Source organism: Perissodus microlepis, chromosome 14 (genome assembly GCF_051167445.1).
Source record: "Perissodus microlepis isolate ML-2025 ecotype Zambia chromosome 14, ASM5116744v1, whole genome shotgun sequence".
Lineage (NCBI taxonomy): Eukaryota > Metazoa > Chordata > Actinopteri > Cichliformes > Cichlidae > Perissodus > Perissodus microlepis.
Genome location: NC_140474.1, coordinates 22,007,934 through 22,035,892, shown reverse-complemented (window position 1 = coordinate 22,035,892; position 27,959 = coordinate 22,007,934). Strand labels below are relative to the sequence as shown.

Genomic DNA, 27,959 nt, shown 5'->3' with positions numbered 1-27,959 from the left:
TTTTTACCTGTCTTGTTTCAGAAAGGTTTAAAAGGGTAATGTACACAGTTTATTTGTTTATTTATTTATTTGTTTGAATTCAACATATTTTATTAAAGTAATTGAGCTTGAACACAGAAAAAACTGAATCAAATAATCATAAAATCAAATCACTTGCACTATACTGAAGTCTAATCTACTCTGAGCTAATGCCGGTTTCCAACACTAATGATCGGGTGAAGGAGAGAGATGAGGGTGTGCACGGCCACTGGTGCTCTTATCCCCGTTCTGTGTGATACAATCCAACAGGAAAGCAGTCAAACCCTTGGACATTAGCCAAGTTAACGTTCACAAATATATACACACAGAGGAACTTTGAGCCCCAATGTCAGCATTAGCACAAACATGCCACTTCATACCAAATCTCAGTGTGAGGTCAGGTATTAGTCTCATTCCATTATTCTGGCTATATTTTCTTACTCATCATTACTATTAAACTTACACTTAAGACTAACTATTAACAAAATCACACCCCGATAACTCTATTATTACACTTTGTATTTAATCATAAAAAGGCTGGATGTTGAAACGTTTTACTTCTATTTTGTATGAGCCAGGGGTTCTCAACAGCTGATACTCTATGTCCAAAAAGTGACAGGTACTGTTTTATGGAGCAAAAAACTTAAGAGCGCATATTTTATAAATAATACCAACAATTACAAATGCAGACCTTTAATAGTAATGAGTAATCTTTTATTTATAATACATAGCAATATAAAAATAGTAACATATGAAAATATTACAATGGGCACAGATGAATTTGTATCAAAAACAGCAACCAAGCCAAAGTAATGAATAACACACATAAATAACAACTGCTTGAGAGAGCAAACAATTTCTTTTCATCTGTTCCTTGGCAGAAAGTTAAGACAGCTATTCAGCTTTAGGTTTCAATAAACAGTAGTAATGGATGCAGTCCCTTTGAAATGTCTACACAAAAGTCTACTTGTGCATATACTTAGCTTTAACTCTTCTCTTTTTTGTTTTGTATTCCAAAAGGTTTTCATTTTCTCCAGAGTATGTCTCTCTTTCAGTGGTTATCGACTGTTCACATTCATTTTCACAGACTGTTGGAATGTCGATGCTGGCCGAACGTTTCTTGCTAGAATGCAATGGCCTAATTTTGCATGCATTATCTGTCGTCTTTATTTCGTACTGGCATATACTTTTGCCTACTTCTTGTTTTGTTTTTAAGACATTTGTATGCAGTTCATCTATCATTGCAGTAATGCCCTCTGGAATGAATGCCCACTGTTTAACTGTGTCTAAAACAGCATTTAGTTTTCCAACCGCATCTTCTGTGCATTTTTTGTCTGTGCTTTCAACTACAGGAGTGTCATTCAAAGTTGATAGAGGACTTTTCAGAGAGTTTTTCATTTGTTTAAAATGGCTACAAGCCACCTTCAGGCAAGCACATGTGTTATAGTGAGAGAACATACAACAAGTGCACTGAAGTGTTTCAGCCGATGCAAAAAAACACAGATTTCCAAACAAACTTGGCATTTTTATCACTTTCAAGTCCTCACAGTGTACAAAGTAATGCCTTTCTTTCACTGCAATTCTTGCCAAGGTAGAAATGTCTGTTTCCATGTTTGGATAGATGTCATTGTCAACCTCTGCTAATTTTGCAAGTAACACTAGATGCTTGCAAAGAAGTCCTCGTAAGCCATATGTACAGTTGCAGTAGGACTCAACAGGGCAGACATCATACACTATGTCTTCTCTTGACTCAGATGGGACTTGATATGCATTAACTCCATGGCTGTTCTTGACTGTAATTTTAAGAGCCCAACCACTTTCCATCAGTCTTGAAGCAGAGTCTGAAACTTGAGACAAGGTGTCAGCAAACCTGTTTTTCATGCGGCCCACATCTTGCAGGGTTTTTATGACTGAGAAGTAGTCATTGGCCTTCCCTAGGAGCACTTCAATCAGATCATCCAGACGCCTATTCTTGTAGCCAGATAAAAACTGGTATTTCAGGCGGTGGAAAACTCTGAAAAAAAGTTATTTGAAACGATTAGTAACTGTAATTGAAGGAATTTAAAGTTTAAATCAAGACTGTATTATTTTAAAAAAAAATTGGAATACCTATTGCACACGTCTTTTATAAAGGAATGCTCTGTGCCGGTTTAGCTGATTTAGGCATATCCACCTACTCTGTTTTTTGTTGTGATAACATAAAAAACACTGCTAGAATTTAAAGGATTTGCCTAAAACCTGTTCTGGCAATGACATGAAGAACCTACTCAGTTTAGCCTCTTGGATTAATGCATAATATCTTTTTTTCAGCAATACAATTGAATGAGGTCAAAATAATAAATCATACCTTTCAATCACATTGTTTGTTTCAGAACGAGCGTGACTGAAGCGACGGCCGTAGTCACACCACATGTGGCCAATGCCTTCCCAGTGCTTCTGAAAATACTGGCACACCAAAGGGTATTGCTTAAATGTCTGGCAGAACTCTGCTGATGTGGCTTTAAAGTCGTCCTCCTAAGAGAATTGGATGCAACAGAATATATTTCAATCCATTTAACAGACCTATTGAAATCTTTAATATTATGTATTGAAGCCCTTTTCCTTTTATTGAATAACATTAAGAATTTTAAGTTATTAATAATATGTCGTGTTTTTGTATTAAGAAGCAATTATTTCTTCCCTTACAATGGCTAAGAAGGAACACTAAACCTATAAGCATATTTGGTTTCAGCATCTGTCTGTGAAAGAATCCCACTCACAAGTTCTACTGCACAGTGGGTGACACAATGATGGTCTGCACAGCTTAAGTACTTGTTTTGATAAGCATGATAAGAAGCCAGTTTTAGAAATTGTTTAAAAAATCTATTTTGTATCTCTGTAACTTTTTTTAGCAACTGAAAGTTATTATGCTCTTAGTGTAATCAAGAAATCAAAATGTGAAATAGACAAATTACACTTACTGATGTGCAAGCTTTCAGCTTACAAAAGAAAGAAATGATTTCATTTCTCTTTTGGGTGTTAGAAAGCCCATGGACCCCGGACTCTGATTTTGAAAGCCATCGATTAACAGCCTGTGAATGTAAGAGAAAAAAAGTTAATCTGGAGAGAGAGACAGAGGAGCAGCTGTACAAAAAGCATAAAAGAAAGCTGACGTCCAAAAATAACTTTGTCACTCACTGGACAAGAGGACCTGTGCATTACAGAAATCAACCAGGCAAACATATTTTTAAATGTCAAAAAGAGCTTTGGGAAGCAGCCACCAGAAGATGAGTGCACTGTGGTCTTAAATGGATGGACATAGTCACTCAACATTTTATCCCTTTATATTCATTAACCTGAGTAGGTGAATATCACAATGAGGCAAATCATAACAACAGGACCCTGTTGTAAAAATGTGTTTCAGGTGCATCTTAGACAACGTGAAAAGAAAACAATGTGGTTTACCTGCAAGACATGGTACCAGCATAGAAGGATAGCTGACTCTGGAAAAACCTTCTGCAAAGCATTTATTTCCGCAAAGTCTTTGTCAACCATAAATGCTCTTCAGAAAAAAAGAAAACACTAAATGAGATTAAACAGTATGAAAATGTTTTTGCTATCTCAAAGCACCACTTCAATGCCAAATTAAACATTTCAACTCACAAGTAGATATATAAAATACTGCATACAGCCTATAGGAATAACTTTAACAACTGGAAAGGAAAGTTTTTTGCAGCCCATGCTGCAGCTATAGCATTAGATTCTGGCATGTTATAACTTTTTTGAAAAGGAATTATTTCAAAATTAATAGCTGTCAATGTATTATTTACCTCGGGGAAGTTGGGAAATGCTCACAAACTATTCCAAGAACAGTTTCCAGGGTTTTCTGACTTTTGTTGCTGACAATAGCATAGGCCACAGGGACTCCATGCCCATGATCATCTCTTACAACAAGTGTGAATAAGGGAAATGAATACTGGTTGACACAGTGCGTGGTGTCAACAAATACTAACTGTTTTGCATAGTTCTCCATGTTTGATTTCATTACAGGTGTCTGCAAAACAATCATTAGTTCTTGGTCAGATGTGTATGGTTGATAGAAGAGAACATGTTCTTGATGTTTTCCATTAAGTAAGGTATGTACACTTTGACTGTCTCCACAGTTAAAGTGTGACAAAATGCTCTCTGTTGTGAAGATCTCTGTGTCCATGTTCTTTGGCCCATTTATGACATTCGGTTAGTATGATGGCTGGCTTAGTTCCAAGGGAAAGCAGTTCCTCAATCTTCCTCCTCAAATCACTGGAAATATTGTTGAAATGTGCGTCTTTTCGGTCCGAAGGATCATGCCCATCATGCTTATCATATGTACGCTGCACGATGACTGTGTGGTCTTTCCAACATTTGAGTACTTTAAATGAAACATAGGCCTTACAGCCCACTGCTCTGTAGCTGTTTCGACTTTTTTTTCCAGCTCTGATGCAGTTGAATTTGTAATAGTCTCTTTTCCTGTCTTTACCTGAGGCCACATTTAAACATTTATAATGTCCATGAAGGGTTAATGAGTTAAATTTTTCTAACACAACACTGAATGGGTCCTCCTGGCATTGTGACACATGCACACAAAGTTGTGTATCTTTTCCAGTTCTTTTTTTTTCGTCATTCAGAACACTTCTTCTAATTATATCGTCCATTTCTGGTGGAAAAATAAGAAAGGTTTAATTAGTCAATATTCATTAATTCATTTTAACTTGTTTTGGGGTTTTTTGCAATACAATGTAAATATTAAATATAATATAAAAAAAATATATATATATATAATATAAAACAAACAGGGGCTAAAAGAAGCTAAACTTTCATATGGTATGTCTCTGGCAACTTCTACATGATGTCCCAGGGACAACTTCTACACGATGTCCCAGGGACAACTTCTACACGATGTCCCTGGGACAACATTTACACGATGTCCCAGGGACAACATTTACACGATGGCCCAGGACAAATTTGTAAATTTCTGGATTACTGTTAATCTCCATAGAATCAAGAACTCATGTCCAGTTTCACAGCTATGGACCAGTTAATTATGTTTCCAGGTGATAGTTTGATTCATAGATTCAGCACACAACCATTAGTCTAGGCCTTTTAGTCCAGATTCTCTTCACTTATGTTTGTAAAATGATCAGGGAAGCTACTGCAATTTTGCCTGACATTGTTATGACAGCTATATTCACCTGTACATTTATTATATATCATAATATATTGACGGGAGAGCTATATTCACCTGTACTTTCATAATAAATCATAATACATTGACACGCAATTCTCTGTCTGGAGAACACTGGTTCGCAAGTAGCCTATCTCTAGCAAACAAACAGCTATCCATTTCAAGGAAAACATATGTATTATGCTTACCGTTTATTAAAAGTATCTTGAGAGGAATTGAAATTGCTGGATCGGCGGACAAAAGGCGGTTTCTCGAAGAACATTTGTTTTTTTAAGGCGGGTATTTTTCGAAGTCGCAAAAGTATGACGTCACGAGAAGGTGATTGGTTACTTGTAATGTGGACCCTGGAACAACATTTATTGTGATGGGAACAACACCGACACGAGGATATCAGATCGTGCCTGCATCACTATGTTACAACTGCCGTTCGTTAAGCTATACTTGCCAGTCTTTTGTGTTGGTCAAAGTAAAAGTTTGAAGGAAACCATCATGAGGAGATTGCGAGTAAAAATCTTGGGGTTGGAGCAGAAGAGGAGGTGCACTTAAAAGTGGGGTCTCCTGTCTCTAATTTGACTTTGGATTTGTGTTGGTGGTTGCAGTAGCTTCTGTTGGTTCTCTAAGGCTGGCCCAGAAGGTGGGGAGAGCTGAATTTCAAATGAATAGCTGAGTAACAGGTTTTAGCAAGGGTCGTAGGAAAGTAGTTAAATATTTAATTTTAGTTTAAATATTTAAGTTAAAGTCCTACAGCTGAAGCACAAAGGAAGGTTTCTCAGTACATTTGTGTGATGTGTGATTTTTCAGTTAAATATAAACAAGGTGCATGACTCTGCATAATTCTTTGTTTCCAACTTTCTTACCTTTGCCAGATTGTATTTAAGGTCTAAAGACACCAAGAGTTTTCAATACTTTCTTTTTCTAGATAAATGGATGTCAGAGAAGAAAAGTGAAGACCCATCAGTCAATTATGGGATACTCTATAAAATTACTCTGAATAGTGGTGTACATACACTGCTTCCTAAACTTGTCAGGTGTCTGTATGATATCATTGTAAAACAACATTTTAAAAATCTGTTAAGAAATGCTTTTCTCATCTTTCCCATTAAATGATAATGGTTTGTGAACACAATACAGACTTATTTACCAATACTTTGTTTCTACTTTTTTCTTTTATTTAAGATTGAGAAATAAAAATTGCAAAGATGTGTGCGTGAATAATAAGTGAGTATTAACCTGTGTTGCATTTTGCCTTTGTTTGTGTTGATACTGTAATATGTTCACTTTTTAGGAGCCAATGTATGGGCTCAAATTGTGGTCATAAATATTTTGTACTTGTAAATCAGGATTTGTATGTGTAAAAAGAATTTGTGTTTGTGTAAAAGAGATTTGTATGTGTAAAAAGAATTTGTGTGTGCGTAAAAAAGATTTGTGTGTGGACTTGGCCAAAAAATACGGGTGAAACTCTGCAAGTTACAAGTACGAATTTTGACCCTATTTTTCTTTCTTTGATCTGATTGGCCAATGTCATGTCAATCACAAATTTAACTATCCAATCAGAGAACAGATGGGTTTGGCTATTGGAGGGGTGCTTTATGGAGCTTCAGGTCCTTGAAGGGAATAAATGCCCTTTTACATGCCAGCCCAGCATTTTCCTTCATCACCACGAAGGAAAACAGTCTGTGGTGGTCCGAGTTTGGTGATTTTTGTGTCACAGGTTTACGTGCTTAATACAGGGACATCCACAGCCTTCTCAAAAGCACTGCAGACCGCGTGGGAGGGGGGCAGTGTTTTGGAAATGACAGTCTTCACTAGTGGGGATAGTTACAAAGCTTTCTTCCTTATGAATCAGCATACATGTTTTTATTGAACATTTGAAGAACTAGCAAAAAAAACCCCAGAAACTCTTGTAGAGGACATAAAGTCAGAGATAAAAACGACAAGGAGCAGGTGCATCTAGTACAAGTAGAGCTGCTGCAAAAACCCACAGAGTTCAGCAGCCAGCGCAACAAATTCTGTATCCTTGGCTTTTAGTTAGCAGTTAGCATTAGCAGCACATCCTGCGTCCGATGTGAAAGGACCTTTATGCTGCGCACTGTGACTCACAGCAATGGTCCTGGGTCAGCCCTCACTTTGTGTTAAACTAATCCTAAAGTAATAATGGTATTTCTAACCACTGATATACCACAACTTTATCCTTTCAACAGCTGCTGAAAGTTAGGGGACCTAGCTTCTATTGGATATTTATATAGAGATCCTCCAGCTTCAAACTGTATTACCCTTCAAGGACCTGCAGTTCAAAAAAGCGCCCCTCCGACAGCCAAACCCATCTGTTCTCTGATTGGATTGTTACATTTGTGATTGACATGACATTGGCCAATCAGATCAAAGGAAGAAATATAGGGTCAAAATTCGTACTTGTAACTTGCAGAGTTTCACCCGTAATTTTTTGGCTAAGTCCACACACAAATCTTTTTTACACACACAAATTCTTTTTACACATACAAATCCTGATTTAGAATAGAATAGAATGCCTTTATTGTCACTATACAGTTGTACAATGAGATACAGAGCATCTCCTACTCAGTGCAAACATGCTGGGGGGGCACAGTTCTGCAGCGCTATATACATATGGATAGTATTAACAGAGGGAAAAGATATATATATATATATATAAAATGTACAAATATACAAGCCGTTTAAAAAAAAAAAAAAAGTAATATGTAATAAATAGTGTTGTGTATATACAGTTGGGTTATTGCACATAGAACTGGTATTGCACAGTGGTGGTCCATAGAGGAAGTGGGAAGAAAAAAAGGGGGGGGGGGGGGCATGTGTGAGTTCAGGGTGGTTATGGCTTTGGGGAAGAAACTGTTTTTGAGTCTGTGGGTTTCTGTGTTGATGCACCTGTAGCGCTTCCCTGAGGGAAGCAGGCTGAACATGTTGAAGCCAGGGTGGGAGCTGTCCTTGATAATGTTTGCTGCTGTCCATCAGGGAGGGGAGAGGGCAGCCGATGATCTTTTGTGCTGTCTTGACCACACTCTGAAGCCTCACTCTATCCGCCTTGGTGCAGCTGCGTACCATACCGTGATGCAGTAGGTTAGCAGGCTCTCAATGGACGAGCGGTAGAAGGTCAGCAGCAGGTTGGAGTTCAGCTTATACTTCCTGAGGACTCTCAGGAAGTGCAGCCGCTGTTGGGCCTTCTTGACGACCGCTGAGATGTTGTCTGTCCAGGAGATGTCAGCAGAGATGAGGACACCAAGAAACCGGAAGGTGTGGATCCCTCTCCACACACTCCCCGTTGATGTAAAGGGGGGCCAAGTCAGTGCTGTGTCTCCTGAAGTCAACAATGAGCTCTTTGGTTTTCTTAGTGTTCAGTGCCAGGTTGTTTTCTGAACACCAGGCTGCCAGCTTCAGAACTTCCTCTTTGTAGTCTGCCTCGTCTCCCTTTGAGATGAGTCCGACTACCGTGGTGTCATCAGCAAACTTGATTATGAGATTGTTGTTGTGGGTCGGACTGCAGTCGTGGGTGTAGAGAGAATACAGGAGGGGGCGCAGCACACAGCCCTGTGGGGAGCCGGTGCTCAGTGTGCGAGTGGAGGAGAGATGACGGCCGAGTTCTACAGTCTGGGGCCGGTTTGTGAGAAAGTCCTTTATCCAGGCACATGTGAGAGGAGGGAGGCCAAGAGTGACCAGTTTGGTGATGAGGATGTCCGGGATGATTGTATTAAAGGCTGAGCTGTAGTCCACGAAGAGCATTCGGACGTAGCTCTGCCGCTGCTCTAGGTGACTCAGCACAGCGTGGAGGGCTGTGGCGATGGCGTCTTCTGTGGATCTGTTTGCGCGGTATGCAAACTGGTGGGGGTCGAATTCTGGGGGGAGGTAATCCTTGATGTGCTGAAGGACTAGTCTCTCAAAGCATTTCATGATTACCGGTGTGAGGGCCACAGGGCGGTAATCATTCAGGCTGGAGATGGGAGACTTCTTTGGCACTGGGATGACAGGTGCTGGACAGGTGGGACTCGATGTTTCTTTTGTGGTCTGACTTGGCTTTTTTAATCCCCCTTTTCAGGTCAGCTCGAGCAGCCCTGTACAGAGGGGGGTGTAGGCTGGGGAGAGCAGGAGGGAGAGGTGGTCGGACTGACCGAGATGGGGGAGGGGTATGGCTCTATATGCATGCTTGATGTTGGAGTAAACATGATCTAGAGTGTTTTCTCCTCTGGTGGGACATTTGACATGCTGATAGAACTTTGGGAGTACAGTCTTTATGTTGGCCTTATTAAAGTCACCTGCAATTATGTGAACACCGTCCGGGTGGGCCCGCTGCTGTTCGTTAATGGTGTTCAGCAGGATAGAGAGTGCCGTGTTTATGTTGGCATCGGGTGGAATGTACACAGCCGTGATGATCACTACTGTTAGCTCTCTCGATAGAAAAAAAGGCCGGCATCTAACTGACATGTACTCGACGTTCGGGGAGCAGTGACTGTTTATAATTGTCCCGTTGTTGCACCAGCTTTCATGCACGTAAATACAGAGCCCTCCCCCCCTGCTCTTACCGGAGTCCTTTGTCCTGTCCCAGAGGAACAGAGTGCGGCCTGCTAGCTGCACGCTAGCATCAGGTATTCCCGGGTGAAGCCAGGTTTCAGTGATGATCAAGGCACAGCAGTCACGAACATAACGATTTCCCACTAGTTGTAGCTCCAGGTCATCCGTTTTTTGCACAAGGGATCTGGCATTGGAGAGATAGAGGCTCGGCAGAGGTGGCTTGTGTGGTTTGTTTTTTAGCCTCAGCATAATGCCGGACCTACGGCCCCGCTTTTGCTTCCTCTCCCTCCGTCTGCGCCGCCGCCTAGTCCCGATAACAATCCACGGGGAGCCCGGTGGTCTCGCTATGTGATCTGGGATGTTGTGCGTGCAAAGAAAGTCCAGTGAAACAGATGTTTGATGCTGGTCACCGATGTCTATGAGGCTCTGGCGGGTGTAGCAAACTTTGAAAGCAGAGCCGATAGTGCAAAAAAAAAAAAAAAAGAAGGACATACAAACTAAACAAACTAAACAAACTTGTACTCTGGGGCCTCTGGATATCTGGGGCCTGGATCTCCTCCATACCTGCTTCATACCCTGGTGGACGGGGCTATGGCTCCCCACACTCCCTAGCAGATCGTTACATGGAGAAACCTTTGGAATACAAGCATGCTGATCCACACAGGTATGCACACAGGTGTACACACGGGTGTTCACAGACGCGGACTACACCTTTCTTGGCTGCTGCCTCAAAGCACATTGTGCGCTGTCTATCTTGCGTGCTGCACAATATCGTTTATTATTTAGTATCTACTGTTATCTACTGCTAGCTAGTTTATTGTGATGGTGCTGTTTTTATTATGTTGCTCTTTGTTGTTTGCTTTCTCTTCTGTTTTTTTTCTCCATACAGGTGATCCAGGCGTTTTGTTTGTTTGTTTGTTTGTTTTTTCCTTTCTTCCCCCCCTTCTCACCGTCTCTTCTCCCCTTTGGTTTTCTTTCTCTCCCTCTCTTTCTTTCATTCTTTCTCCGTCCTATCCCCCAGTCACGTCTGTCCCGTTTGTAGCAACCGAAAATAAAATAAATACATAATTATAATAAAGGTCAATCAAATGGACCAATATGACAAGGCCACGATGATCCACTTGGTAAAATAAATCCGCTTGGCATCTTTCTTGGCCTTAAGACAACAATTCTGATGGCTAAAGATCCAAACGGGACACAAAAAAACCCCCCAAAAAAAACAAAAAAAACCCCAAACTAAACAAAGGGAAGGAGTACTGAGACGGAGAGCCGTAAGCCGCTGCAACAGTGTGCGCCGCCATCTTGCCATTTACAAGTACAAAATATTTATGACCACAATTTGAGCCCACACCAATGTAGTTCATAGCTGGAGCGGTAGGCTATAGGCCACCTTGCAACGCGTGAGTTCACCCTCATTTCATATGCTATTTCAGTGGTTCCCAAACTTTTTTTGCTGGGCCCCCCTTTGTTTTACACGAAAAACACGCGCACACGCACTAGCATATCCTCCAACCACACACACTCATATTTTGCTCCATTGCGGTTTATTTCACACCTCAAACATTTAGTAAACAATTAAGCAAATACAAGTAACCTGCAATAAATGACGGGTAGTAATAAAATAAACTACTAACTCTTTTACGCTACGTCCACACCTACATGGGTATTTTTGAAAACGCAGCTGTTTCGTCCACACGTAAATGGCGTTTCGAATCACTGAAAACAGAGATTTTTTAAAACTCCTTTTTTGCGGACGAGGAATACAGAGTTCGTCTGGCAACATCAAAGGTATGTGCCTCTTTTCACGCCAGGCTGTGCGCCACGTTATTGTTTACATGAGATGAATTGCAGAATGGCAGATCGAGACGAAATACTGTTACTGTTAATCTGACTGTCTTCAGGTTTTACACGCAGTTACTGTCCCTCCATTTACAAAGGCAGAGGCGTCACCGTGTGATTATTTTACGTGTAGTTGTTTTTTTCTTCTTCTGTGTAATAATATTCAACATTGCTATCAATACATTTTTCAAAAAATGCCTCTCTGTGCAAAATGGGTTTAAAAACATAAACAACTGTGGGATACTGTTTGTACGTGATTTGAACGGGGGACAAATCGTGGCAGGATCAGCCTGATATTATTTCTATCCCGCTGTAACTTTACTGTATACAGAGCTAACATCTCCAAAATGTCAGGAGTAGTTAGTCATTACAACAAGTGTTTGTGAACTAAAAATCAAGAATGTGGGATACTGTTTGTCCGTGATTTGAAGAGCCCAGCCCGTGCTCCCAACGAAGGGAAAACCAATTCTGCAGGGGAGACCTACCTTGGCACTTGTGCAGGTGAAACCAAAGGGAAGATATGCTTCACCATATTTTCTAGTCTTTGGCTTAGAATGAAGTTGGTTTGGAAACATATTCAGCGATGCTTCATCTCCTGCTTTGCGTTTCTGTGGGCGCCCCGTGCTAGCAATGTCGAAGCGTTTTGTTTTTTTCCTTTTCTTACCGCTCCCCCTGCCATGGGGGCGGGCCCCACACTTTGGGAAGGTCTGTGCTATTTGATCTTAGTTAGCTTATCTTGATTTAGCTTTAGTTGTACAGTCTCTCATATGTCAACAGTGTTGGGCAAGTTACTTTGAAAAAGTAATTAATTATAGTTACTAGTTACTTCTTCAAAAAAGTAACTGAGTTAGTAACTCAGTTACAATATTCTAAAAGTAATTAATTACCTGAAAAGTAACTATTGCATTACTTTAAAAAAAAACAAAAAAACGTTTAACCCTCTGGGGTCCAGGGTATAATTGGCTATTTTTAACTACTTTTGATTTTCCCTCCACATTTTACCTTTAAAAACTATTTACTTTGCCTTGTTTGGTATCATTCTTTTCAGCACAACCTCGCGTGTCTGAATTTACAGTCATGTTTTCATTTTGACGTACTGTATTAACACAATTGATCTTAAATCAGACAAAAACCATAAATTCATAGTAGAAAAGGTTATATTTTTTACTGTAACAACCACAAACATGTTTAATGAATCATATTTCATAACTTTAAATGCAAATATAAATTGTCAATTTTAAAATCATATGCACAAGTTTTGCAAACAACAAAGTTATTTGCATCCATTTACCTTTTACCTGGATTTTTTAAATAACCATTTCAAACTATTTACAGAACAATCAGCTGTTCTGCATTCAATAAGATGCCACATAAATTATTTGTGCCACTCCAAAAAAATTATTTCTGTCCACTATAAAGAAGAACATCACAGCCTGATACCTGCAGGTCTGACAGCAGGTGTATCACTCCTTTTCTACCTGGAGACAGCAGTCGCCTCATTGTTCTGACACACAACACAAAACTATCCCCAACACTACACACTAACTACACAAGCAGCACATTAACTACACACTCCAAACACGCTAAACGTAACAAATCTCTCACATCTCAAAACTCGCTCTCTCTCTCTTTTTCTGCTGGCTGTCTTTCTCTCTCTCTCTCTCCGTCACAAACTTCCCCTGTTTTGTTTTGGGTTTTTTGCTCATAAGCAGAGAGTGCTTGCTAGCGCTGTCCTCAGACAGTAAACGTGACTAAACGCCGGGGAAAAAACGCTGCGTATATATTGTTTATCATGACTCTGGTTTTACGTGGCCTATCAACACAATTTAAAAACTGGTATATATCACCTTGTTGCTTTGTCTTTAAGTGGTCATGTGATTGGCTTACCATGACTACTTTATTCTTCCTCAGTCAAACAGCAGCACTTATTATGCGACTGTTTTGCCCCCTTAGCTCCAGTTGTTGTGCTAGAAAGTGATCGTGATTACCGTCTCCGGGAGCGTGCGCGGCTGCTTAAAGCTGTAGCGTCCAGATTACTTACGCAGTCAGCTACTTCCGTGCAACTGATATAAGATGCGGTCTGTTTGTTGAAAAATAGTAACGGACCGCATTTTCTTGTTAGTAACTGTAATGGCATTGAAACAATAGGAATAGTAATTAGTTAGATTACTCGTTACTGAAAAAAGTAACGCCGTTACTTGTAACACCGTTATTCCCATCACTGTATGTCAATAACTTCATTCTTGTGTTATTAGAGGTTCTCTGTATGTATGTGGTGCCCGTGACTGTTTACTTTATAATACAGAGTTTGTAGCGGACAATTTGTTATGAGGATCATTAAAATGCAGATCGTAGTTCAACTGGAAGTATCACGTTCCCGCTTGCTCTTCATAATGAGAGCATTACGGCGGATTATAATATAGAAGCCTTTATTTTATACAACTACCGGAAGTAGTTCCTATGTACTGATGGTTGCTTAACCTCGCAGTAATGCCGTTCAGTTTAAGTAGAAGTGTACTACATTGCTCTGATCTTTATATATAGTTATGTTAACAATATTGTATTATGTCTATATCTGATTACATCACTTATCTATTCTCTTTATTTATCATTTATTTGTATTGTGTATTTCCCTTGTAGGAAACCACACACACACAGCCACCTGTGTTTACAGCCACAGGAATTGAATTGTGAAAATAAAGTGCCTCAAACCAAACCTCAAGCTCCTTCTTCCATACTCTGGGACAATTTGGCCTCAAGTGGTGTTCTGGCCAACACACCGGGGTGACCGTAGTGCTAAAGACTGAATCAGTGCCACAATCATGCCTATCCCTGATATCTCCACTACAATGAGCAAGTGCTTCAGTGACAGTGGGAAGGAAAAACTCCCATTTTAAGAGGAAAAAATCTCCAGCAGAACCAGGCTCAGAGAGGGGCAACAATCTGGCACGACCGGTAGGGGGTGAGGGTAGAAGGACAGGACAAAGACATGGTGTGGAATAGACGGGCTGATCTGATATCGTCGTGTTGGTGTTGTTCCCAGATCATCATGAAAATGTTGTTCCAGGATCAACATTGCAAGTGACCAATCACATTGTTGTGACGTTATTCTTTTGCGTGCCAAGCCATTCCTGCATTTATGAAATTCCAATGTTGTTAGGGTTAGGGTCAGGGTTAGGGTCAGGGTCCGTTGATCGGCGGACAGAGGCGGTTTCTCGCAGCTTAAGTACAGTGTTTTGTTTTACGGCGTTTTTTTCCCGAAGTCGCAAAAGTATGACGTCACAACATTCTGATTGGTCACTTGCAATGTTGATCCTGGAACAACATTTAGTATGATGATCTGGGAACAACACCAACACGACGATATCAGATCGTGCGGAATAGAGATGAATAATAACTAATAATTAAATGCAGAGAAGTGATGCTTGGTTTTGGTTGTTTGTGGTTTTGTAATTTGTCCCTATATAGTAAGTTATAGATAACTTCATGTTCCTTCAGCCTTGTCTCTCTTTTGGTCTTTTTTTGTGTGTCAAGTTGATCTTGTGTGCACATTCAGTTGCGTCTCTCTTCCCGTTTTCTTTTGGCAAGTGTTGTTCCTTCCATCTCATTTGTTTAGTTGTCTCCAGTTTGGTTTCCCACCAGTTCCCACTCCCCTCATTACCTTGTATTTATATTGTCTGTGCATTCTGTGTGTTTGTGGAGTCCTGTATCCTAACTAATGTCTGATTTTTATGTCTTCTGTTTTTGTAATTATTTTCTTAGATTCTGGACTTTGTTTATGTTTTGATCTATCAGTATTAAAGCTTGCCTTGGTGTTATTGGTGCTGCTCCCCAAGTACAAACTACAAATGAATCGACCTCTCACACAGCCTTAAACATGACAGGCATACAAATCTAGTTGTAGCAAAAATAAAAGGAAGTGCAATAAAAGATTTTTTATTCTTTGCAAATTTGCATTTTTTGAATATCAATATGAAAAAAAATTATTGGTGCTTCAGATTTTGCCTTTGAAAATACAGTAGAACAAGCTCTGTATCAAGTCATCAACAGATAATTTTGACCAGCAAAACATTTGTAATCACACGGGGCTAAAGCAGAGGAAAGCACAGCAGGCCTAACAGCAAGAAAAAGAAGCCTGTGGGCATTTTCTGTCCAGTCCCACTGGTTTCTGTACTCTTGTTTTGTAGCTGCCTCTTCTGACCATTTGTTAGATGGCAGCGTTTCATGTTTCCAGCTTTGTCCCAAACCAGCATATTTGCCTGAGTAGAGCAGCAGCTGGATGTGTAGCTCACAAACAGTGGCTGAGATACATCCAGCCACCATTCTGAAATATTCAAAGGGGGGCCTCCTGTCTCTAATCTGGTCTTGTGGTTGTGTTGCTCTTGGTGGTGGTGGTAGTGTCCATTTGTTGATTTATCCCTCTGTGTCTGTTGCAGCTCAAGGCCAGGCTCTCCAAGTCTGTCCTCTGAGGTTGGGGTACTGTGAAACAAAATCAGAATACCTTCACCTTCCTGTAGCTGCAGAGCATCAAGGCCAGAGTGTCCGATATCTGATACAGACAGAGACACACTCCAGCTAGTCGCGTTGCAAATTGCAGAACAGTTAGATTGGACTCGTGCTGCAGAGCAGGATGGTGGGGACGTGTCTGAATCCTGTAGGCAAGAGAAAATCATCATATACACAATAAACCAAAAAGCAAGTTTTCAGCAGAATATCCTGCAGTTTCTCTTATTGCTCACCTGAGGGACCACAGTCAAGTAGGCCACTGCATAATTTGAGTCAGCAGAATGAAGATCATTTACAGTCAGTGTAAGGGTGACTGTCACCCCTGCCTGCGCTGTGGCTGGAGTCTGGAGGTACACCTGGTCACGAAAAGACCTTTGTTCTGCTACAAGAAAGCTGAAGGGCAAAAACATGAATTGTGAAATCATTTAACTTATACTTACAATACTGTGTCAGAGTTTTGAACCAGCCATCATTTAATTTATATTTTTCTTAAAATGCGAAATAGATGCAAGGTTTTATCTCCTTTCTTTTAGTAGTCTTCAGGAATAGGTCTTCAGGCTTCTTAAAAGACATTCAAAGGTCCTCTTTGAATGCCGGCTGCCTTTTGTTCCACCCTCTGTCAAGATGATCCCACACTGCTTCAATAATGTTGAGGTCCAGGCTCTGGGGAGGCCAATCCATGAATAATAGCGCTCTACTTTGTGTTTTTCTATCCAGGTATGCTTTTAATGCACTGGCAGTGTGTTTGGGATCATTGTCATGAAAAATTAAGCCACTGCCAATCAGGCCCAAAATGGAATCATACCTTTCTGTGTTCTTAATTTCATCAATTTTAACAAGATTCCCAACACCAATGGGTGAAATGCAGGCCAAACCATGACTGTAGATACTGACTGTTGTCATTCCATAAGACCCGTTACCACAGATTTTCAGTCCATAATTTGGCATATCTAAGCTTTTTCCCGTTTCCCTTCCTTGGGGATGGCTTCATGACGGCCTTTATAGGCATCTTTATCTGCTATGGATAGTTAAGTAGGCATGCCACTTCTTATTTTGTCCTCAACTGGTCTAATTTCCTCACACTTTTTAATGACACACTACTCAGCTAATAGTTCTTTTGAATAATCTTGTTGGTACATTTTGTTACTGTTTCACAGTGTTATCTTTGAAATTTTCATTAAAAAGAAATGGGAACAAATTATGTGTTTTAATAACAAAGTGCATAAAGTTAAAATTTAAAATTGGTTCTTTTCCCCATCTAAAGCACAAGTGCACACTGCAATAGGTGCACACCCTTAATATATCCACTAGAAAAAAAGAAAATTAGAAAGCCAATCTGATATGAAGAGAAGAATTGAGGGGTGACTCAAGACTTTTGTACATAACTGTATAATTTTATAATTATTTTGTGTTACTAAGTTTAAATAGTTTTCAAAGGTGAGAGAATGCCAGCGAAGGTGACAGAAGAAGCGGGATGGCAGTCTAAGTTCTTTGAAGTTTGCTTTGCACCTGAGCAAGATGTATTTTCATTTTGATCTACCTGTGGGGCCCTGTCATATGAAGATATCCACAGTCATCATCGGCTGTCAAACTGAAGTTTCGTGCTGCACCGTGGTTTTGGATCTCAAAGTTCACCACAGCACTCTGACCAGGCACGAGGTCAGGAAGAGAAAGCACCTGAATAATGTGTGAAACAGACTGTGTCAAAAGTGCACGGACCACTGGTCAAAGAAAGGTCATCACCTGACACCTCTACATAGATACTGTAGGTAATCAATAACTTATAATTGTGCCATCTGGCCCTGCAGAATTTAAAGAAGCAAGAGAATAGAGTTTTACAGAGAAAACTGTAAAACCAGAAAGTATTCACAGTGCTATACTTGTTCTACAGTTTGCCATGTTGCAGCCTTTTCATCTCAGAATTTGACACAAAATATCCCATACTGACATTTTGGGGTTGTTTTCATTTTTCTCATTCTTCTTTGCAGAACCTCTCAACCTCCATTAGGATGGATGGGAAGCATCAGTGCACAGCCATTTTCAAATCTCTCTAGACATGTTCAATCCGGTTCTAATCTGGTCTCTGGCTGGGACACTCCAGGATTTAACAAAGGAGTGGTCTTAGAGAGTCTTTATATGGTCTTCATATGGCCCACAGCAAGAAGCTACCACCAGCATGCTTCACTGTAGGGATGGTATCGGTCAGGTAATATGCAGTGATGACAAAAGTTAGATTCTTTTAACCAGAGGATTTTGTTTCTCATGGTCTAAAATGGTTGTCCTTCTAGAACGTCCTCATCTCTCCACAGAGCAATGCTGAAGCTCTGTCAGAGTAACCGTTGGGTTTTGATCACTCCCCTGACTAAGGCCCTTGTACCCTAATCTCTCTGGTTGGGCAGGCAGCCAGCTCTAGGAAGAGGCCTGGTGGTTCAAAAGTGGTACCATTTACGTATGATGGAGCACACTGTGCTCACTGGAAACTTCAATGCTGTAGAGGTTTTTCTGTAACCTTTCCCAGATCTGTGCCTCAGAGGTCTTGGACTTCATGGCTTTGGTTTGTGCTCTGACATACAGTCTCAACTATGAGATATATATATATATATATATATATATATATATATATATATATATATATATATATATATATATATATATATATAATATTTTTTTATTTTAGAATAAGGCAGGCATGACAATGTTGTGTAACAAGTGAAGTGATGTGAATACTTTCTTGATACACTGTAAGAGTGCAAGAGTGCTTTACATTTATTGTGCACAGAAATAACCAAACCAAACCAATTTCCATTTAAAATATAAGAAAAATTGAAAAATAGATGTACATAACAGAGTAACGGAGATGAACTATAGTAAACTTGGAGTAGAAAGCAGCCTCTGTCCTCTTCAGCATTATTGCTAATGATTACCTGTATCTGAATGTGAGTGGGCTCCACCATCTCTGTGGAAACCCTCTCCAGTTTGTTTCCTCTGCTGTCCTCGCCTGAAAGTCTAATGCAGAAGGGAACTCTGGGAAAAGGGTCCACCAAGCCCACCAGCTCCTCCAAGGAATAGATAGATGAAGAGGAGGAGTTTAGCTTCACCTGCTGAAGACTTTCTCCTTCAGCCCCCAGCAGTGTTGCATGACTAAAAGATGCCTCTTCATCTGAACCCAGGCCTGTAACAGCCACCACTAGAAAGGCAGGAACACCTGAAAATTAGAAAGATATATTCTTAAACATATTGTTTACTTACAAATCCTCATTATCGTGTAAATTTATCAAAATCCCTCACCTGCTGTAGGATTACCATCAACTCTGGCCAGACCCGGGTGTGTCTCATTGGTTATAATTGCAAAATAATACAGGAAGTCTACCCCGCTGTCACCTGGTGGTGTAGATCAAAAGACAATTCAATTTTAAAAAATGTTTTAAAAAAATCTCATACCACAGTAAAGCTGCATTTGAATTGAAAATGAATATCTGCCAGGTGATCTGCTTGATGTACTCGATATTATTTCTTTTACCTATAACATTGAACGTAAGATGTCCATCGCTCTTGGCTTGCAGTTTCCACTGGCCAGGCTGTAAAGGAGGAAACAGGTTGACACGGTACAGTCCCTGAAATTGCTGTAGCACTGCTAGGGGACCTTCTTCATTCAACAGTGACTGACTCTGGTCTGAGAAGAGAAGCATAAACAGCTGAGCTTATTTTACCCTCAAATTACAAAGAAAAAAGTTAAAGAATGATCTTTGCAAGGTAACACTTTAAAGTATGTGTGATAAATCTAGGGCGTAATTCCCCTGTAACTAAACTGAATTTCAGTGTAGTGTAAATACCTTTCAATGTTTACATGTAAATATAATTATACTGCTATTTAAAAGAAAATATGCTGAAATTCAATTTAATTACAGGGAAATTGCACCCTGTACATGATATTTCAAGCAAATGCAAAGTACAGTTCAAAGTGCAGTGTCGTGATGGAAAAAAAAGCTAACCCTGACTTCATAGCTAATGTTAATATGATGTGAGAATTACCTGATGGACTGGTAAGGATACACTCCGTCATAGTGCCAGAGACATGTAGGGTGACATTTTTTACCGAGCTGTCAACTCTAAATGTATGAACGGACATCAGGTCTTTGTGACTTTCCACATGGAGGAGGGTCACCTGAGGTAGGAGAAGAAAAATAAGTTGTGATAAGTAATGAAGGTAATGAAGAGTAATTATAAGTGATATCATTATGAAATTAAAGGTATAAAAGAGAAATTAGTCGGCTTGCTGGAAAAGAAACTAATAAAAAAAAATATTAGAAATACACTTTGTGATATAACTTTTTATAAAATCTGACACATTTCTGCTCAGCAAAAAGTTGCATCTAAGATAGACTACTTGATTAAAAAAGATTTACATGTGCTAACTGTCATGTAGAAAATGAAATTATATTGTTTTTTCAATGCTTTATAAGCAGCAGTTGCCATGTTTGTCTGTGAAAATTAGAGCATTAGGTCAACGGAAAATTTCATATTTAATTGAAATTTTCTAATATTAAATGGTTGATGAATTATGAAGGTGGGAAATTAAGACTGCTAGAATGAGGGAAGTTAACACCTACTGTGTGCTAATGTACTACCTCAGTTCCTTAAATAACTTGTTAAATTTGTTTGGAGTGAATTTCCATTAAAGAATCTCATTTTGGCACCTTGTCAGCTGCTGTGTTGTCCTCCACTATTGTGGAGACCCTGTGTATGTCAGAGTTGGTGGTGAATATTGTTAGTCCTCCTGACAGGGAGGACAGTGAAGAGTAGAGATTAAAACGATCGGGAGATAAAGGTTCTCTACTTCTCCTCTTCCTCCTCATTAACCTGCCTCGGCTCTCTTTGGTGTAGTTGGGATCTTCAGTAAGGAGAAAAGTCACCTGTAGGGAAAATCAGCATGAGCTGTAAGTACACTGACATACAGTTTGCTTTACTGCAGTCCCCCTGTCCAAAGTAATTTCACAGTGAGCAAGAGAAGGCAAACAAGAGGGGTGCTTTCAGTCTTTCAATCTGGCTGCATGTTATTTTTGCTCCTTATTAGTATAACTGCTGGATGAATTATTTTCTTTGTTAACAAAACTGTCCTTTGGTTAAAAGGTCTCATGATACAATAGCACCACTGTGTGGCCAGTGACAAAAACTACAATTCCATTAAACTTTTAATTTTCAACTAGTTTAGCTGCTGCCACCTGCCGGCCACATGAGGCAGGTAATCTCCACCAGCTTTCAGCAGGCACAGTTTCTCCAGGAAACTCTTATTTCCTTTAAAACCCATCTAAAAATGTAATTCACGCAGTGCTTTCTTTATAAATATACATAGAAACAGAAGCTGTATAACCAGTGGCAATCACATCAGATGAAGGCTTTTATTTTAAATTTTTGAAAATCTGAGAACAGGTTATTAAACAGCAGCTCTCGGTTGGTGTTTGTCTTCGCTGTCAACCTTAAAGCAGCTCTGATTTTTGCTAAACACAATGCTATGTGACAGATGAAAAAAAGACTTCCCTTCAAAGGTGCATATACCTTGCTCTGTTTCTCGAGGGAGAGGGCCTTCACCACACCGAATAAATGGGCATCTTTAGGGGAGGCGTCAGTGAATACGAAGATCTCAGACAGAGGTGGACTGTGAGTGAGTGCCAGCTAATAACAAGAAGAGAGCAAGTTAGTGGTGACATGTCCAATCTATACAACTGTATACACACACACATGCACGCACACACACAACATCACTTATTCTCTCTGAGTGTTTAGCGTCTAAATGTACCTGAATTGCAGAGAGGCACATCTCTGGTTCATCTCCGCCTCCAAGAGCCATCAGCCCCTCCATGTGCTGCATGAACTGGCTTGGATCATCAGTCTCATATACCGGTCCTACTCCTGCACAGTACAGTAAATATAAATGCTTACAGACTGTGATAAGGAACAGCTTGTTTGCAGTCTTTATAGACCCTTATTGTCTATTTAAAAAATATTTACAGTACCATAAGGCTGAATCGTTAAGCTATCAAGAGGCTCTGTCTATAAGTTATTATATTAATATATTATTTCTCATTTCATTGGTTTCATGGAAGTCACAGAAGTTCATTCAGTCATTCTTTGAACTGAGGGAAATAGATGGCACAAATCTAGAGGCTCACTGTTGATAGAACATACAGTAGGCATGAAACATATAATCAGAACTATACCCTCTACAGAAGTATATAAAGGTATGTATATAATGGGAAACACAATCACACATTAACAGGGGGCAAAAGCCTCTACAGGTTTATCTGTTATGACCTGCAGGCACTTTTTACCACCAGCTGTCACCTGGATCGTGGAAGGGGACGAGCACAAAGGTGCCGAGTTGCCCCGGGCTGTTGGCTCGGCTCTGTATGATGGATTGAGCCCGAAGACGAGCAGCGTGGATCTCCTCAAACATGCTGCCTGTGGTGTCCATGACAAAAACCAGTGCAGGAACTTGCTTCACACTAAAGAGTCTTCAAAGAGAGTTCAGCAGCAATTAAAGACAGTCATTTCGTGCAGCACAGGCATCACCTGAATCTTGTAACAAGTCTACAGTTCAGGGAGCTTTAACAGTGGTTTAAACTTACTTGAGAAAGTTTCTGTGGCCCACAGAGTCTCTGAGGTCTCTCAGCACAGTCAGGGTGGCCTCAGTAGCCAAAGTGGCAGCTTTGAGATGGAGGTAATGATGAGGGGAGAAGAGAGGTGAGGTGCTGTCCTTGTTGATGCCCCCTTTGGCGCCCAAGAAGCGGCTGCTGTCTAGAATACCTCCATGACTGCATTTGCCTAGAAAAAAAAAACATCTTTACAGCTTTGTAGATGGAAACGTAGTTGAAAAAGTCTTTAAAATATTCTAAAAACCAAATGTGTTTATTTATTGTGTTTTCGTAACACTTTGCCTGCAGGTGGCCGAGGTTTACCCTGAGGTTTTGGAGGAAATGTACTGAAATATCCAGTGGTGAGCAGCTGAGAGTTTCCCTGTGTGGTTTTCAGTCTTGGCAGAAGGTTGTTTCGACAGGTGGTACTGAAGCACTCCATACAGGTAGGTGTGTCTTCTGAAAGCAGAAATGATGAAGGCTTTAGTTTTTACATTTAAACTTTTTTTTGTAATGTAATAATGAATATATTAGATTGACATATGTACAGCCAGGTTCCCAAAACATTGGGAGTCTGTGTTAAATGCATGACCAATAGAAATGATAGCTGATTTCCACTGAACCATTTAAAGCCACATTTGAAAGAATGTTGAACATTAGTTTGGCTGTTCAAGTTAATTAGTAAAGATGAGGAGTGCTTTACGAGACTTGGTGGGTCAATAGTTAAATGACGTGGATAATTATATGTGTATGTGTATATGTGTGTATATACATATACACACTGAGTGACACATTGATTTTTGAAAAAAAAACAACACATTATATAAATATTATATTCTTTTAAATGAAACATTATGCACCCTGCCTTCCTGGGTGCTCCAGCTACTACTTTATTTTTTACATCACTTCCATTTTCCTGCTAAACTAAACACTGACATAATTGCTCTGATCGAATCGTTTTCTTTATTTTGTTGAGTCAGTCAGCCTCTGTTCTGCCTAGTTTAAATCTCAGCACTCAGTCATTTTGCCTTTCAGATGCTCATTCATGAAACCCACTTCCTTTTCATCTCTGCCTCCCTCTTGTCACTAATAGCCCCACCCAGGCCTCCGTCTTCATCTTCACTCTCATTGTCCTAATTTCTATCATTGCTGGGACTCCATTCTGCTACAAGTCTGATTACAAAATAGCATATTAATCGAACTGTTAAATAATAACTGAATGATCTCTACTTGATGAAATAAATACTATACAGTAGCATATTAAAACAGATTAGACCACAATAGAATGACATCTGAAGAAGCAGCAAAATCGGTAGTAGGAAAACTGTGGAAGAGCTGTAACTTTAACACGTGAAGCTATGCAGTATAATAAAATGATGCAAAATGAAAAAATTCTGTAAAGCTGGTACCTCAGTAACTAGTCTTTTCAAGAGGACCTTTACAATAATGTGTAGATACAACTAATTTTGTTTTTTGTGATTAAATGGGACTATAATGTCACATTCATGAATCACCTTTAGCTACAGGCACGGCAGGCTCCTCTGGCTGAAGCAGATGGAGGTAAATAGAACGCTGGCCCATCTCCACCCAGTTACTGTGGCTGTAGAAGTCCTGACATAGCAGATGTTCAAAACAAAAACATAGCCAAAACATTTCACTTCATGAAATATCTCTAAGGTTAAGCTAACGCTCCACCTATTATTAAAATTCAGTTCTGTGTGGCAGATTACCTGCAGTGAATGAAATAGCTGACCCAGGTTATGACGGGCACTTTGGTACTCTTTGGCCCGCACTGAGAGCACAGTGTGGGTCCAGAACCGTCGTAGCATGACCGTGGCACTTTCAATATGCTCTGAATCAAAGTGGTAAACTGGGTCAGACCTTGTGGAGCTCCGGAAGTCCATGGCTGCATTGGATTTCACCACCTCTCCCACAGCTCTCCAAAATCCACGTCCCAGTCTGATCTGCAATCGTTAGACCAGGACTTTTATCATTATTTGAAAGAAATTCAATACGTCTGTGTTCAAATATCACCATAGGGAGAAAGCGCATACTTTGCATAAATTTGCATACTTACTTAAAGTGGTAATTCAAACACTTTATGAACCACTGATGCTGCATTACTCAGTAAATCTCCTGACTGCAAACATGTCCTCACCTCCTCTTTATCATGGTTTCCATGGTGTTTTTGTAGTCCCCTCAGAGTCTCCAGGGTTACATTTAGAATGGCCCGCTCTGTAATGTACTGGTGAGTGTGTGAGTCCCAGGACAGAGTCAGCACTCTAGACCAAAAGTCAGGGAGGAAACCCTCGCACGGTGAAGCCAGGAGAAGAAGGTAAGGGAGGGTAAACAGGTGCACCTGCCTCCCCCAGATTCCTCTGTGCTGTGACATTGTGCTCTGATCAGGTCACATCCTACCTGCATGAAATAAAAACTAAATGTCATTTGCCTGATATCAGTCTTGCTAAGACTCATTATTTTGTCTTTTAATTGAAAGGATTTGAACTGACCTGACTTCTATTGTTCAGTAAAGTTTTGTGCTAATTTGATCAAGCTGTGCCACTCAACCATGCGTACTATTCTGTCATCACCCGGTCCTTACCACCACCCCCGACAGCTCCTCTCAGATTTTTCTCAGCCTTGCCTGTACAGAGCCTCCTATTGTTCTTTTTCATCTTAATTCAGATACATTCTTTGGGATTGTTCTCACAGTCTGTGCTTTCACGAGGAGAGAGTGCAACAAAGCACAAGGCCTATAAAAACAACCTGTTCCTTTTACTATGTCACAGTCCCAATTAAAACTCTCCAGGATTGATTCAAAGACAGTCATTCACTTTAACATTTCACAAAGCAAAAACTTTGGTATTTACCAACACAACTAATCTATTTTTAACACTTTAACCTAGTACGTTAACTGACTCCAGTGCAAAAATGAGCACTAGATGAGCATGAAGTATGAGTTATTTTATGCCATAATGGTTATTTTTATTAGCTTCCAAATTAGCAGACAAATGCAAATATTTCTTTAGAGCTGTAGTCAGACCCAAAGAACTTGGTAAAAACAGTCTCACCTCAGTTCATCCTGTATGTCTGGCTCTGTAGATCTGTTTGATCACGTAGCACAGCATCAAGAGTACAGAGTATCAAGAAACGCCACAACACATGCTTGTCAGTGGTTAAGCAAATCACAACATTTCCATCTTTGAAACAAAATAGCAAAGTCTTCACATTTGTGCGTCCTTGAGCTCTTGTCTCTTATTTGCTCCTCATGGATATAGAAACCCTCCCACCCCCCACAAAAAAAACCAGGACCTGAATGTTAGAGGCACTTTCTTCAGATGAGAGTTTAGGTGATACTGCAGTCTTGGGTGTGCCTCTTAGCTTTAGGGGTGCACTGTGGGGCAAAAGATATCTCGTCATAGCTCCCCATTGCCCCTCCTTATCTCCCCATTAAAGCACGGTGCATTGATTCACCACAATAGGGCTGAATATATTACCAGTCAGGGTGTTCAACTAAGGCCTACCCCAACCCCCTCTTTGCAATGTATCACACTCTGTGTTCCTCACAAAACCAAAAAAAAGCACTTTGCAAAGGCGTTGCAAAGAGGGGAATCAGTTGCTAGACAACTCCAAAGAGGGTGTTGAGCTTGCAGGACTGAAATGTGGTTAAGGTTATAAAGAATACAGGATGTCTCTGCTTTGTGTTTTTGTTGTTGTTTTCTTATGCTGTTTTGTTTTGCCTTTTTTGGCATTTTAATTATTAAAATTAATTATTACAATTGAAAGTGAAACACGAGATGCAACGGTTGTTTTGTTGCTGTGTCTCACTCTCCTGCCCTGACAAACCAAAACACACCCAAGAGGAAATTCTAATGTGTTATAGAAAGTGATCAGTGGGAGACTTTGCTATGGAGCTGCAGTTCTAATGAAGGACAAGTGCATTGTACATGGTTCCATGCAGGCACTCATAGCAAGAAAGAGGCTAAACAATTCTGCTAACTTTTGCAATTTACCAGAAGAGTGCTGAGGTTGTTGAGGGTAAGGTTACTGTTTCCTGTTTACCTGCAGTAACGTAAGCTAGTTCACCACATTGACATTTCTGTCTGTCACCTCAACCAAGTAATTGTTACAAAAGCTTCTTTCTGTACTGAACAGTACAGTTTGTGTCTTATTATTTTTATAATTCATGTAACTGGAGAGTCCTCTTCACAGACAAAGTTTAATATTGGAGTTCTACAGGGTTCAGTACCAGGACCAGTTCTGTTTACATTATACATGCTTCCTTAGGCAGTATCATCAGAAGGCATAGCATACATTTTCATTGCATTGCCAACTTTATCTATCCATTAAGCCAGATTACACACACCAATTAGTTAAACTGCAGGAATGTCTTAAAGACATTTTTCAAATGACCTTGGCCTCCAGTAACACTGTGAGGAATCTTGGAGTCATTCTTCACAATGATATGTCCTTCAATGCACATATTAAACAAATGTCTAGGACTGCTTTCTTCCATTTGCGCATTATATCCCAAATTAGAAACACCTTGTCTCAGAACTAGTTCATGCTAGTTCTAGTTTATGTATTACTTCTAAGCTGGACTACTGTAATTCATTATCGTCAGGATGTCCTAAAAACTCCCTGAAAAGCCTTCGGTTAATCCAAAATGCTGCAGCAAGAGTACTGACAGGGACTAGAAAGAGAGAGCATATTTCTCCTATACTGACTTCCCTTCATTGGCTCCCTGTAAATGCAGAATTCAAAATCCTGCTCCTCACATACAAGGTCTTGAATAATCAGGTCTCATCTTGTCTTAATGACCTTATAGTACCATATCACACGATTAGAGCACTTTGCTCTCAGACCGCGGCTTACTTGTAATTCCCAGAGTATTTGAAAGCAGAATAGGAGGCAGAGTCTTCTGTGGAACCAGGTTCCAGTTTGGATTCAGGAGATAGACATTATTTAGTCAAATTTGTGAAAAATCAAAGACTTTCAGAATTGTTCTGAATGCTTCTTTAGCTTAATTCTAATTGTTTTACTTGTATGTATCTTTCTGTTGGCAGCAATTGAAAAATAAACCCAGTGCTTTGGATGAAATGAGCGCCATTCCTTTAATTATTGACTTTGCATGTTTTCTGTTCATAGTGTTGTGCAAACTATGTAACACATTTATGAACACTCTCTTCTAAATTTAAGAACTGACTACTGTAAAAAAAAAAAAA

General features: G+C 40.0%; 2 protein-coding genes across 3 annotated transcripts; both read right to left on the bottom strand.

The window, feature by feature from the left end:
• Positions 1–793: 793 nt before the first annotated feature.
• LOC146373916 (uncharacterized) lies at positions 794–6,675 on the bottom strand. Its single transcript, XM_084951979.1, has 5 exons — positions 3,828–6,675; positions 3,463–3,559; positions 2,979–3,089; positions 2,366–2,532; positions 794–2,032 (listed from the first exon to the last, which is right to left on the bottom strand). The coding sequence occupies exons 1-5, from the start codon at positions 4,205–4,207 to the stop codon at positions 982–984; spliced, it is 1,806 nt and encodes a 601-aa protein (XP_084808105.1). The 5' UTR covers positions 4,208–6,675; the 3' UTR covers positions 794–981.
• Positions 6,676–15,516: 8,841 nt separating this feature from the next.
• On the bottom strand, positions 15,517–26,141 carry vwa7 (von Willebrand factor A domain containing 7). 2 transcript variants are annotated; one of them, XM_084951248.1, is made up of 18 exons: positions 25,806–26,141; positions 24,893–25,152; positions 24,465–24,698; positions 24,249–24,345; positions 23,059–23,193; positions 22,729–22,924; positions 22,445–22,614; positions 21,900–22,012; positions 21,659–21,775; positions 20,967–21,015; positions 20,800–20,879; positions 20,135–20,267; positions 19,623–19,775; positions 19,391–19,483; positions 19,027–19,307; positions 17,643–17,779; positions 16,336–16,495; positions 15,517–16,248 (listed from the first exon to the last, which is right to left on the bottom strand). In XM_084951248.1, the coding sequence occupies exons 2-18, from the start codon at positions 25,124–25,126 to the stop codon at positions 15,685–15,687; spliced, it is 2,946 nt and encodes a 981-aa protein (XP_084807374.1). In that variant the 5' UTR covers positions 25,127–25,152; positions 25,806–26,141; the 3' UTR covers positions 15,517–15,684. The 2 variants fall into 2 exon arrangements, with proteins under 2 accessions (XP_084807374.1, XP_084807373.1); XM_084951247.1 differs by having other exon boundaries at positions 20,800–21,015; positions 25,806–26,140.
• Between the last annotated feature and the right edge of the window lie 1,818 nt (positions 26,142–27,959).

Bases quoted from the DNA above. Each gene is read 5' to 3' on its own strand.
- vwa7 (XM_084951247.1), bottom strand. From the start codon at position 25,126: ATGTCACAGCACAGAGGAATCTGGGGGAGGCAGGTGCACCTGTTTACC. The intron at 20,268-20,799 runs GTGCCAAAATGA...CTCCTACCTCAG, and splicing joins ACAACACAGCAGCTGACAAG to GTGACCCTCCTCCATGTGGA. The intron at 17,780-19,026 runs GTAATCATTAGC...CACATTATTCAG, and splicing joins CCACTCACATTCAGATACAG to GTGCTTTCTCTTCCTGACCT.
- LOC146373916 (XM_084951979.1), bottom strand. From the start codon at position 4,207: ATGGACACAGAGATCTTCACAACAGAGAGCATTTTGTCACACTTTAAC. The intron at 3,560-3,827 runs GTAAATAATACA...TTTTTTCTGAAG, and splicing joins CATTTCCCAACTTCCCCGAG to AGCATTTATGGTTGACAAAG. The intron at 2,533-2,978 runs GTAAGTGTAATT...CAATTCTCTTAG, and splicing joins AGCTGAAAGCTTGCACATCA to GAGGACGACTTTAAAGCCAC.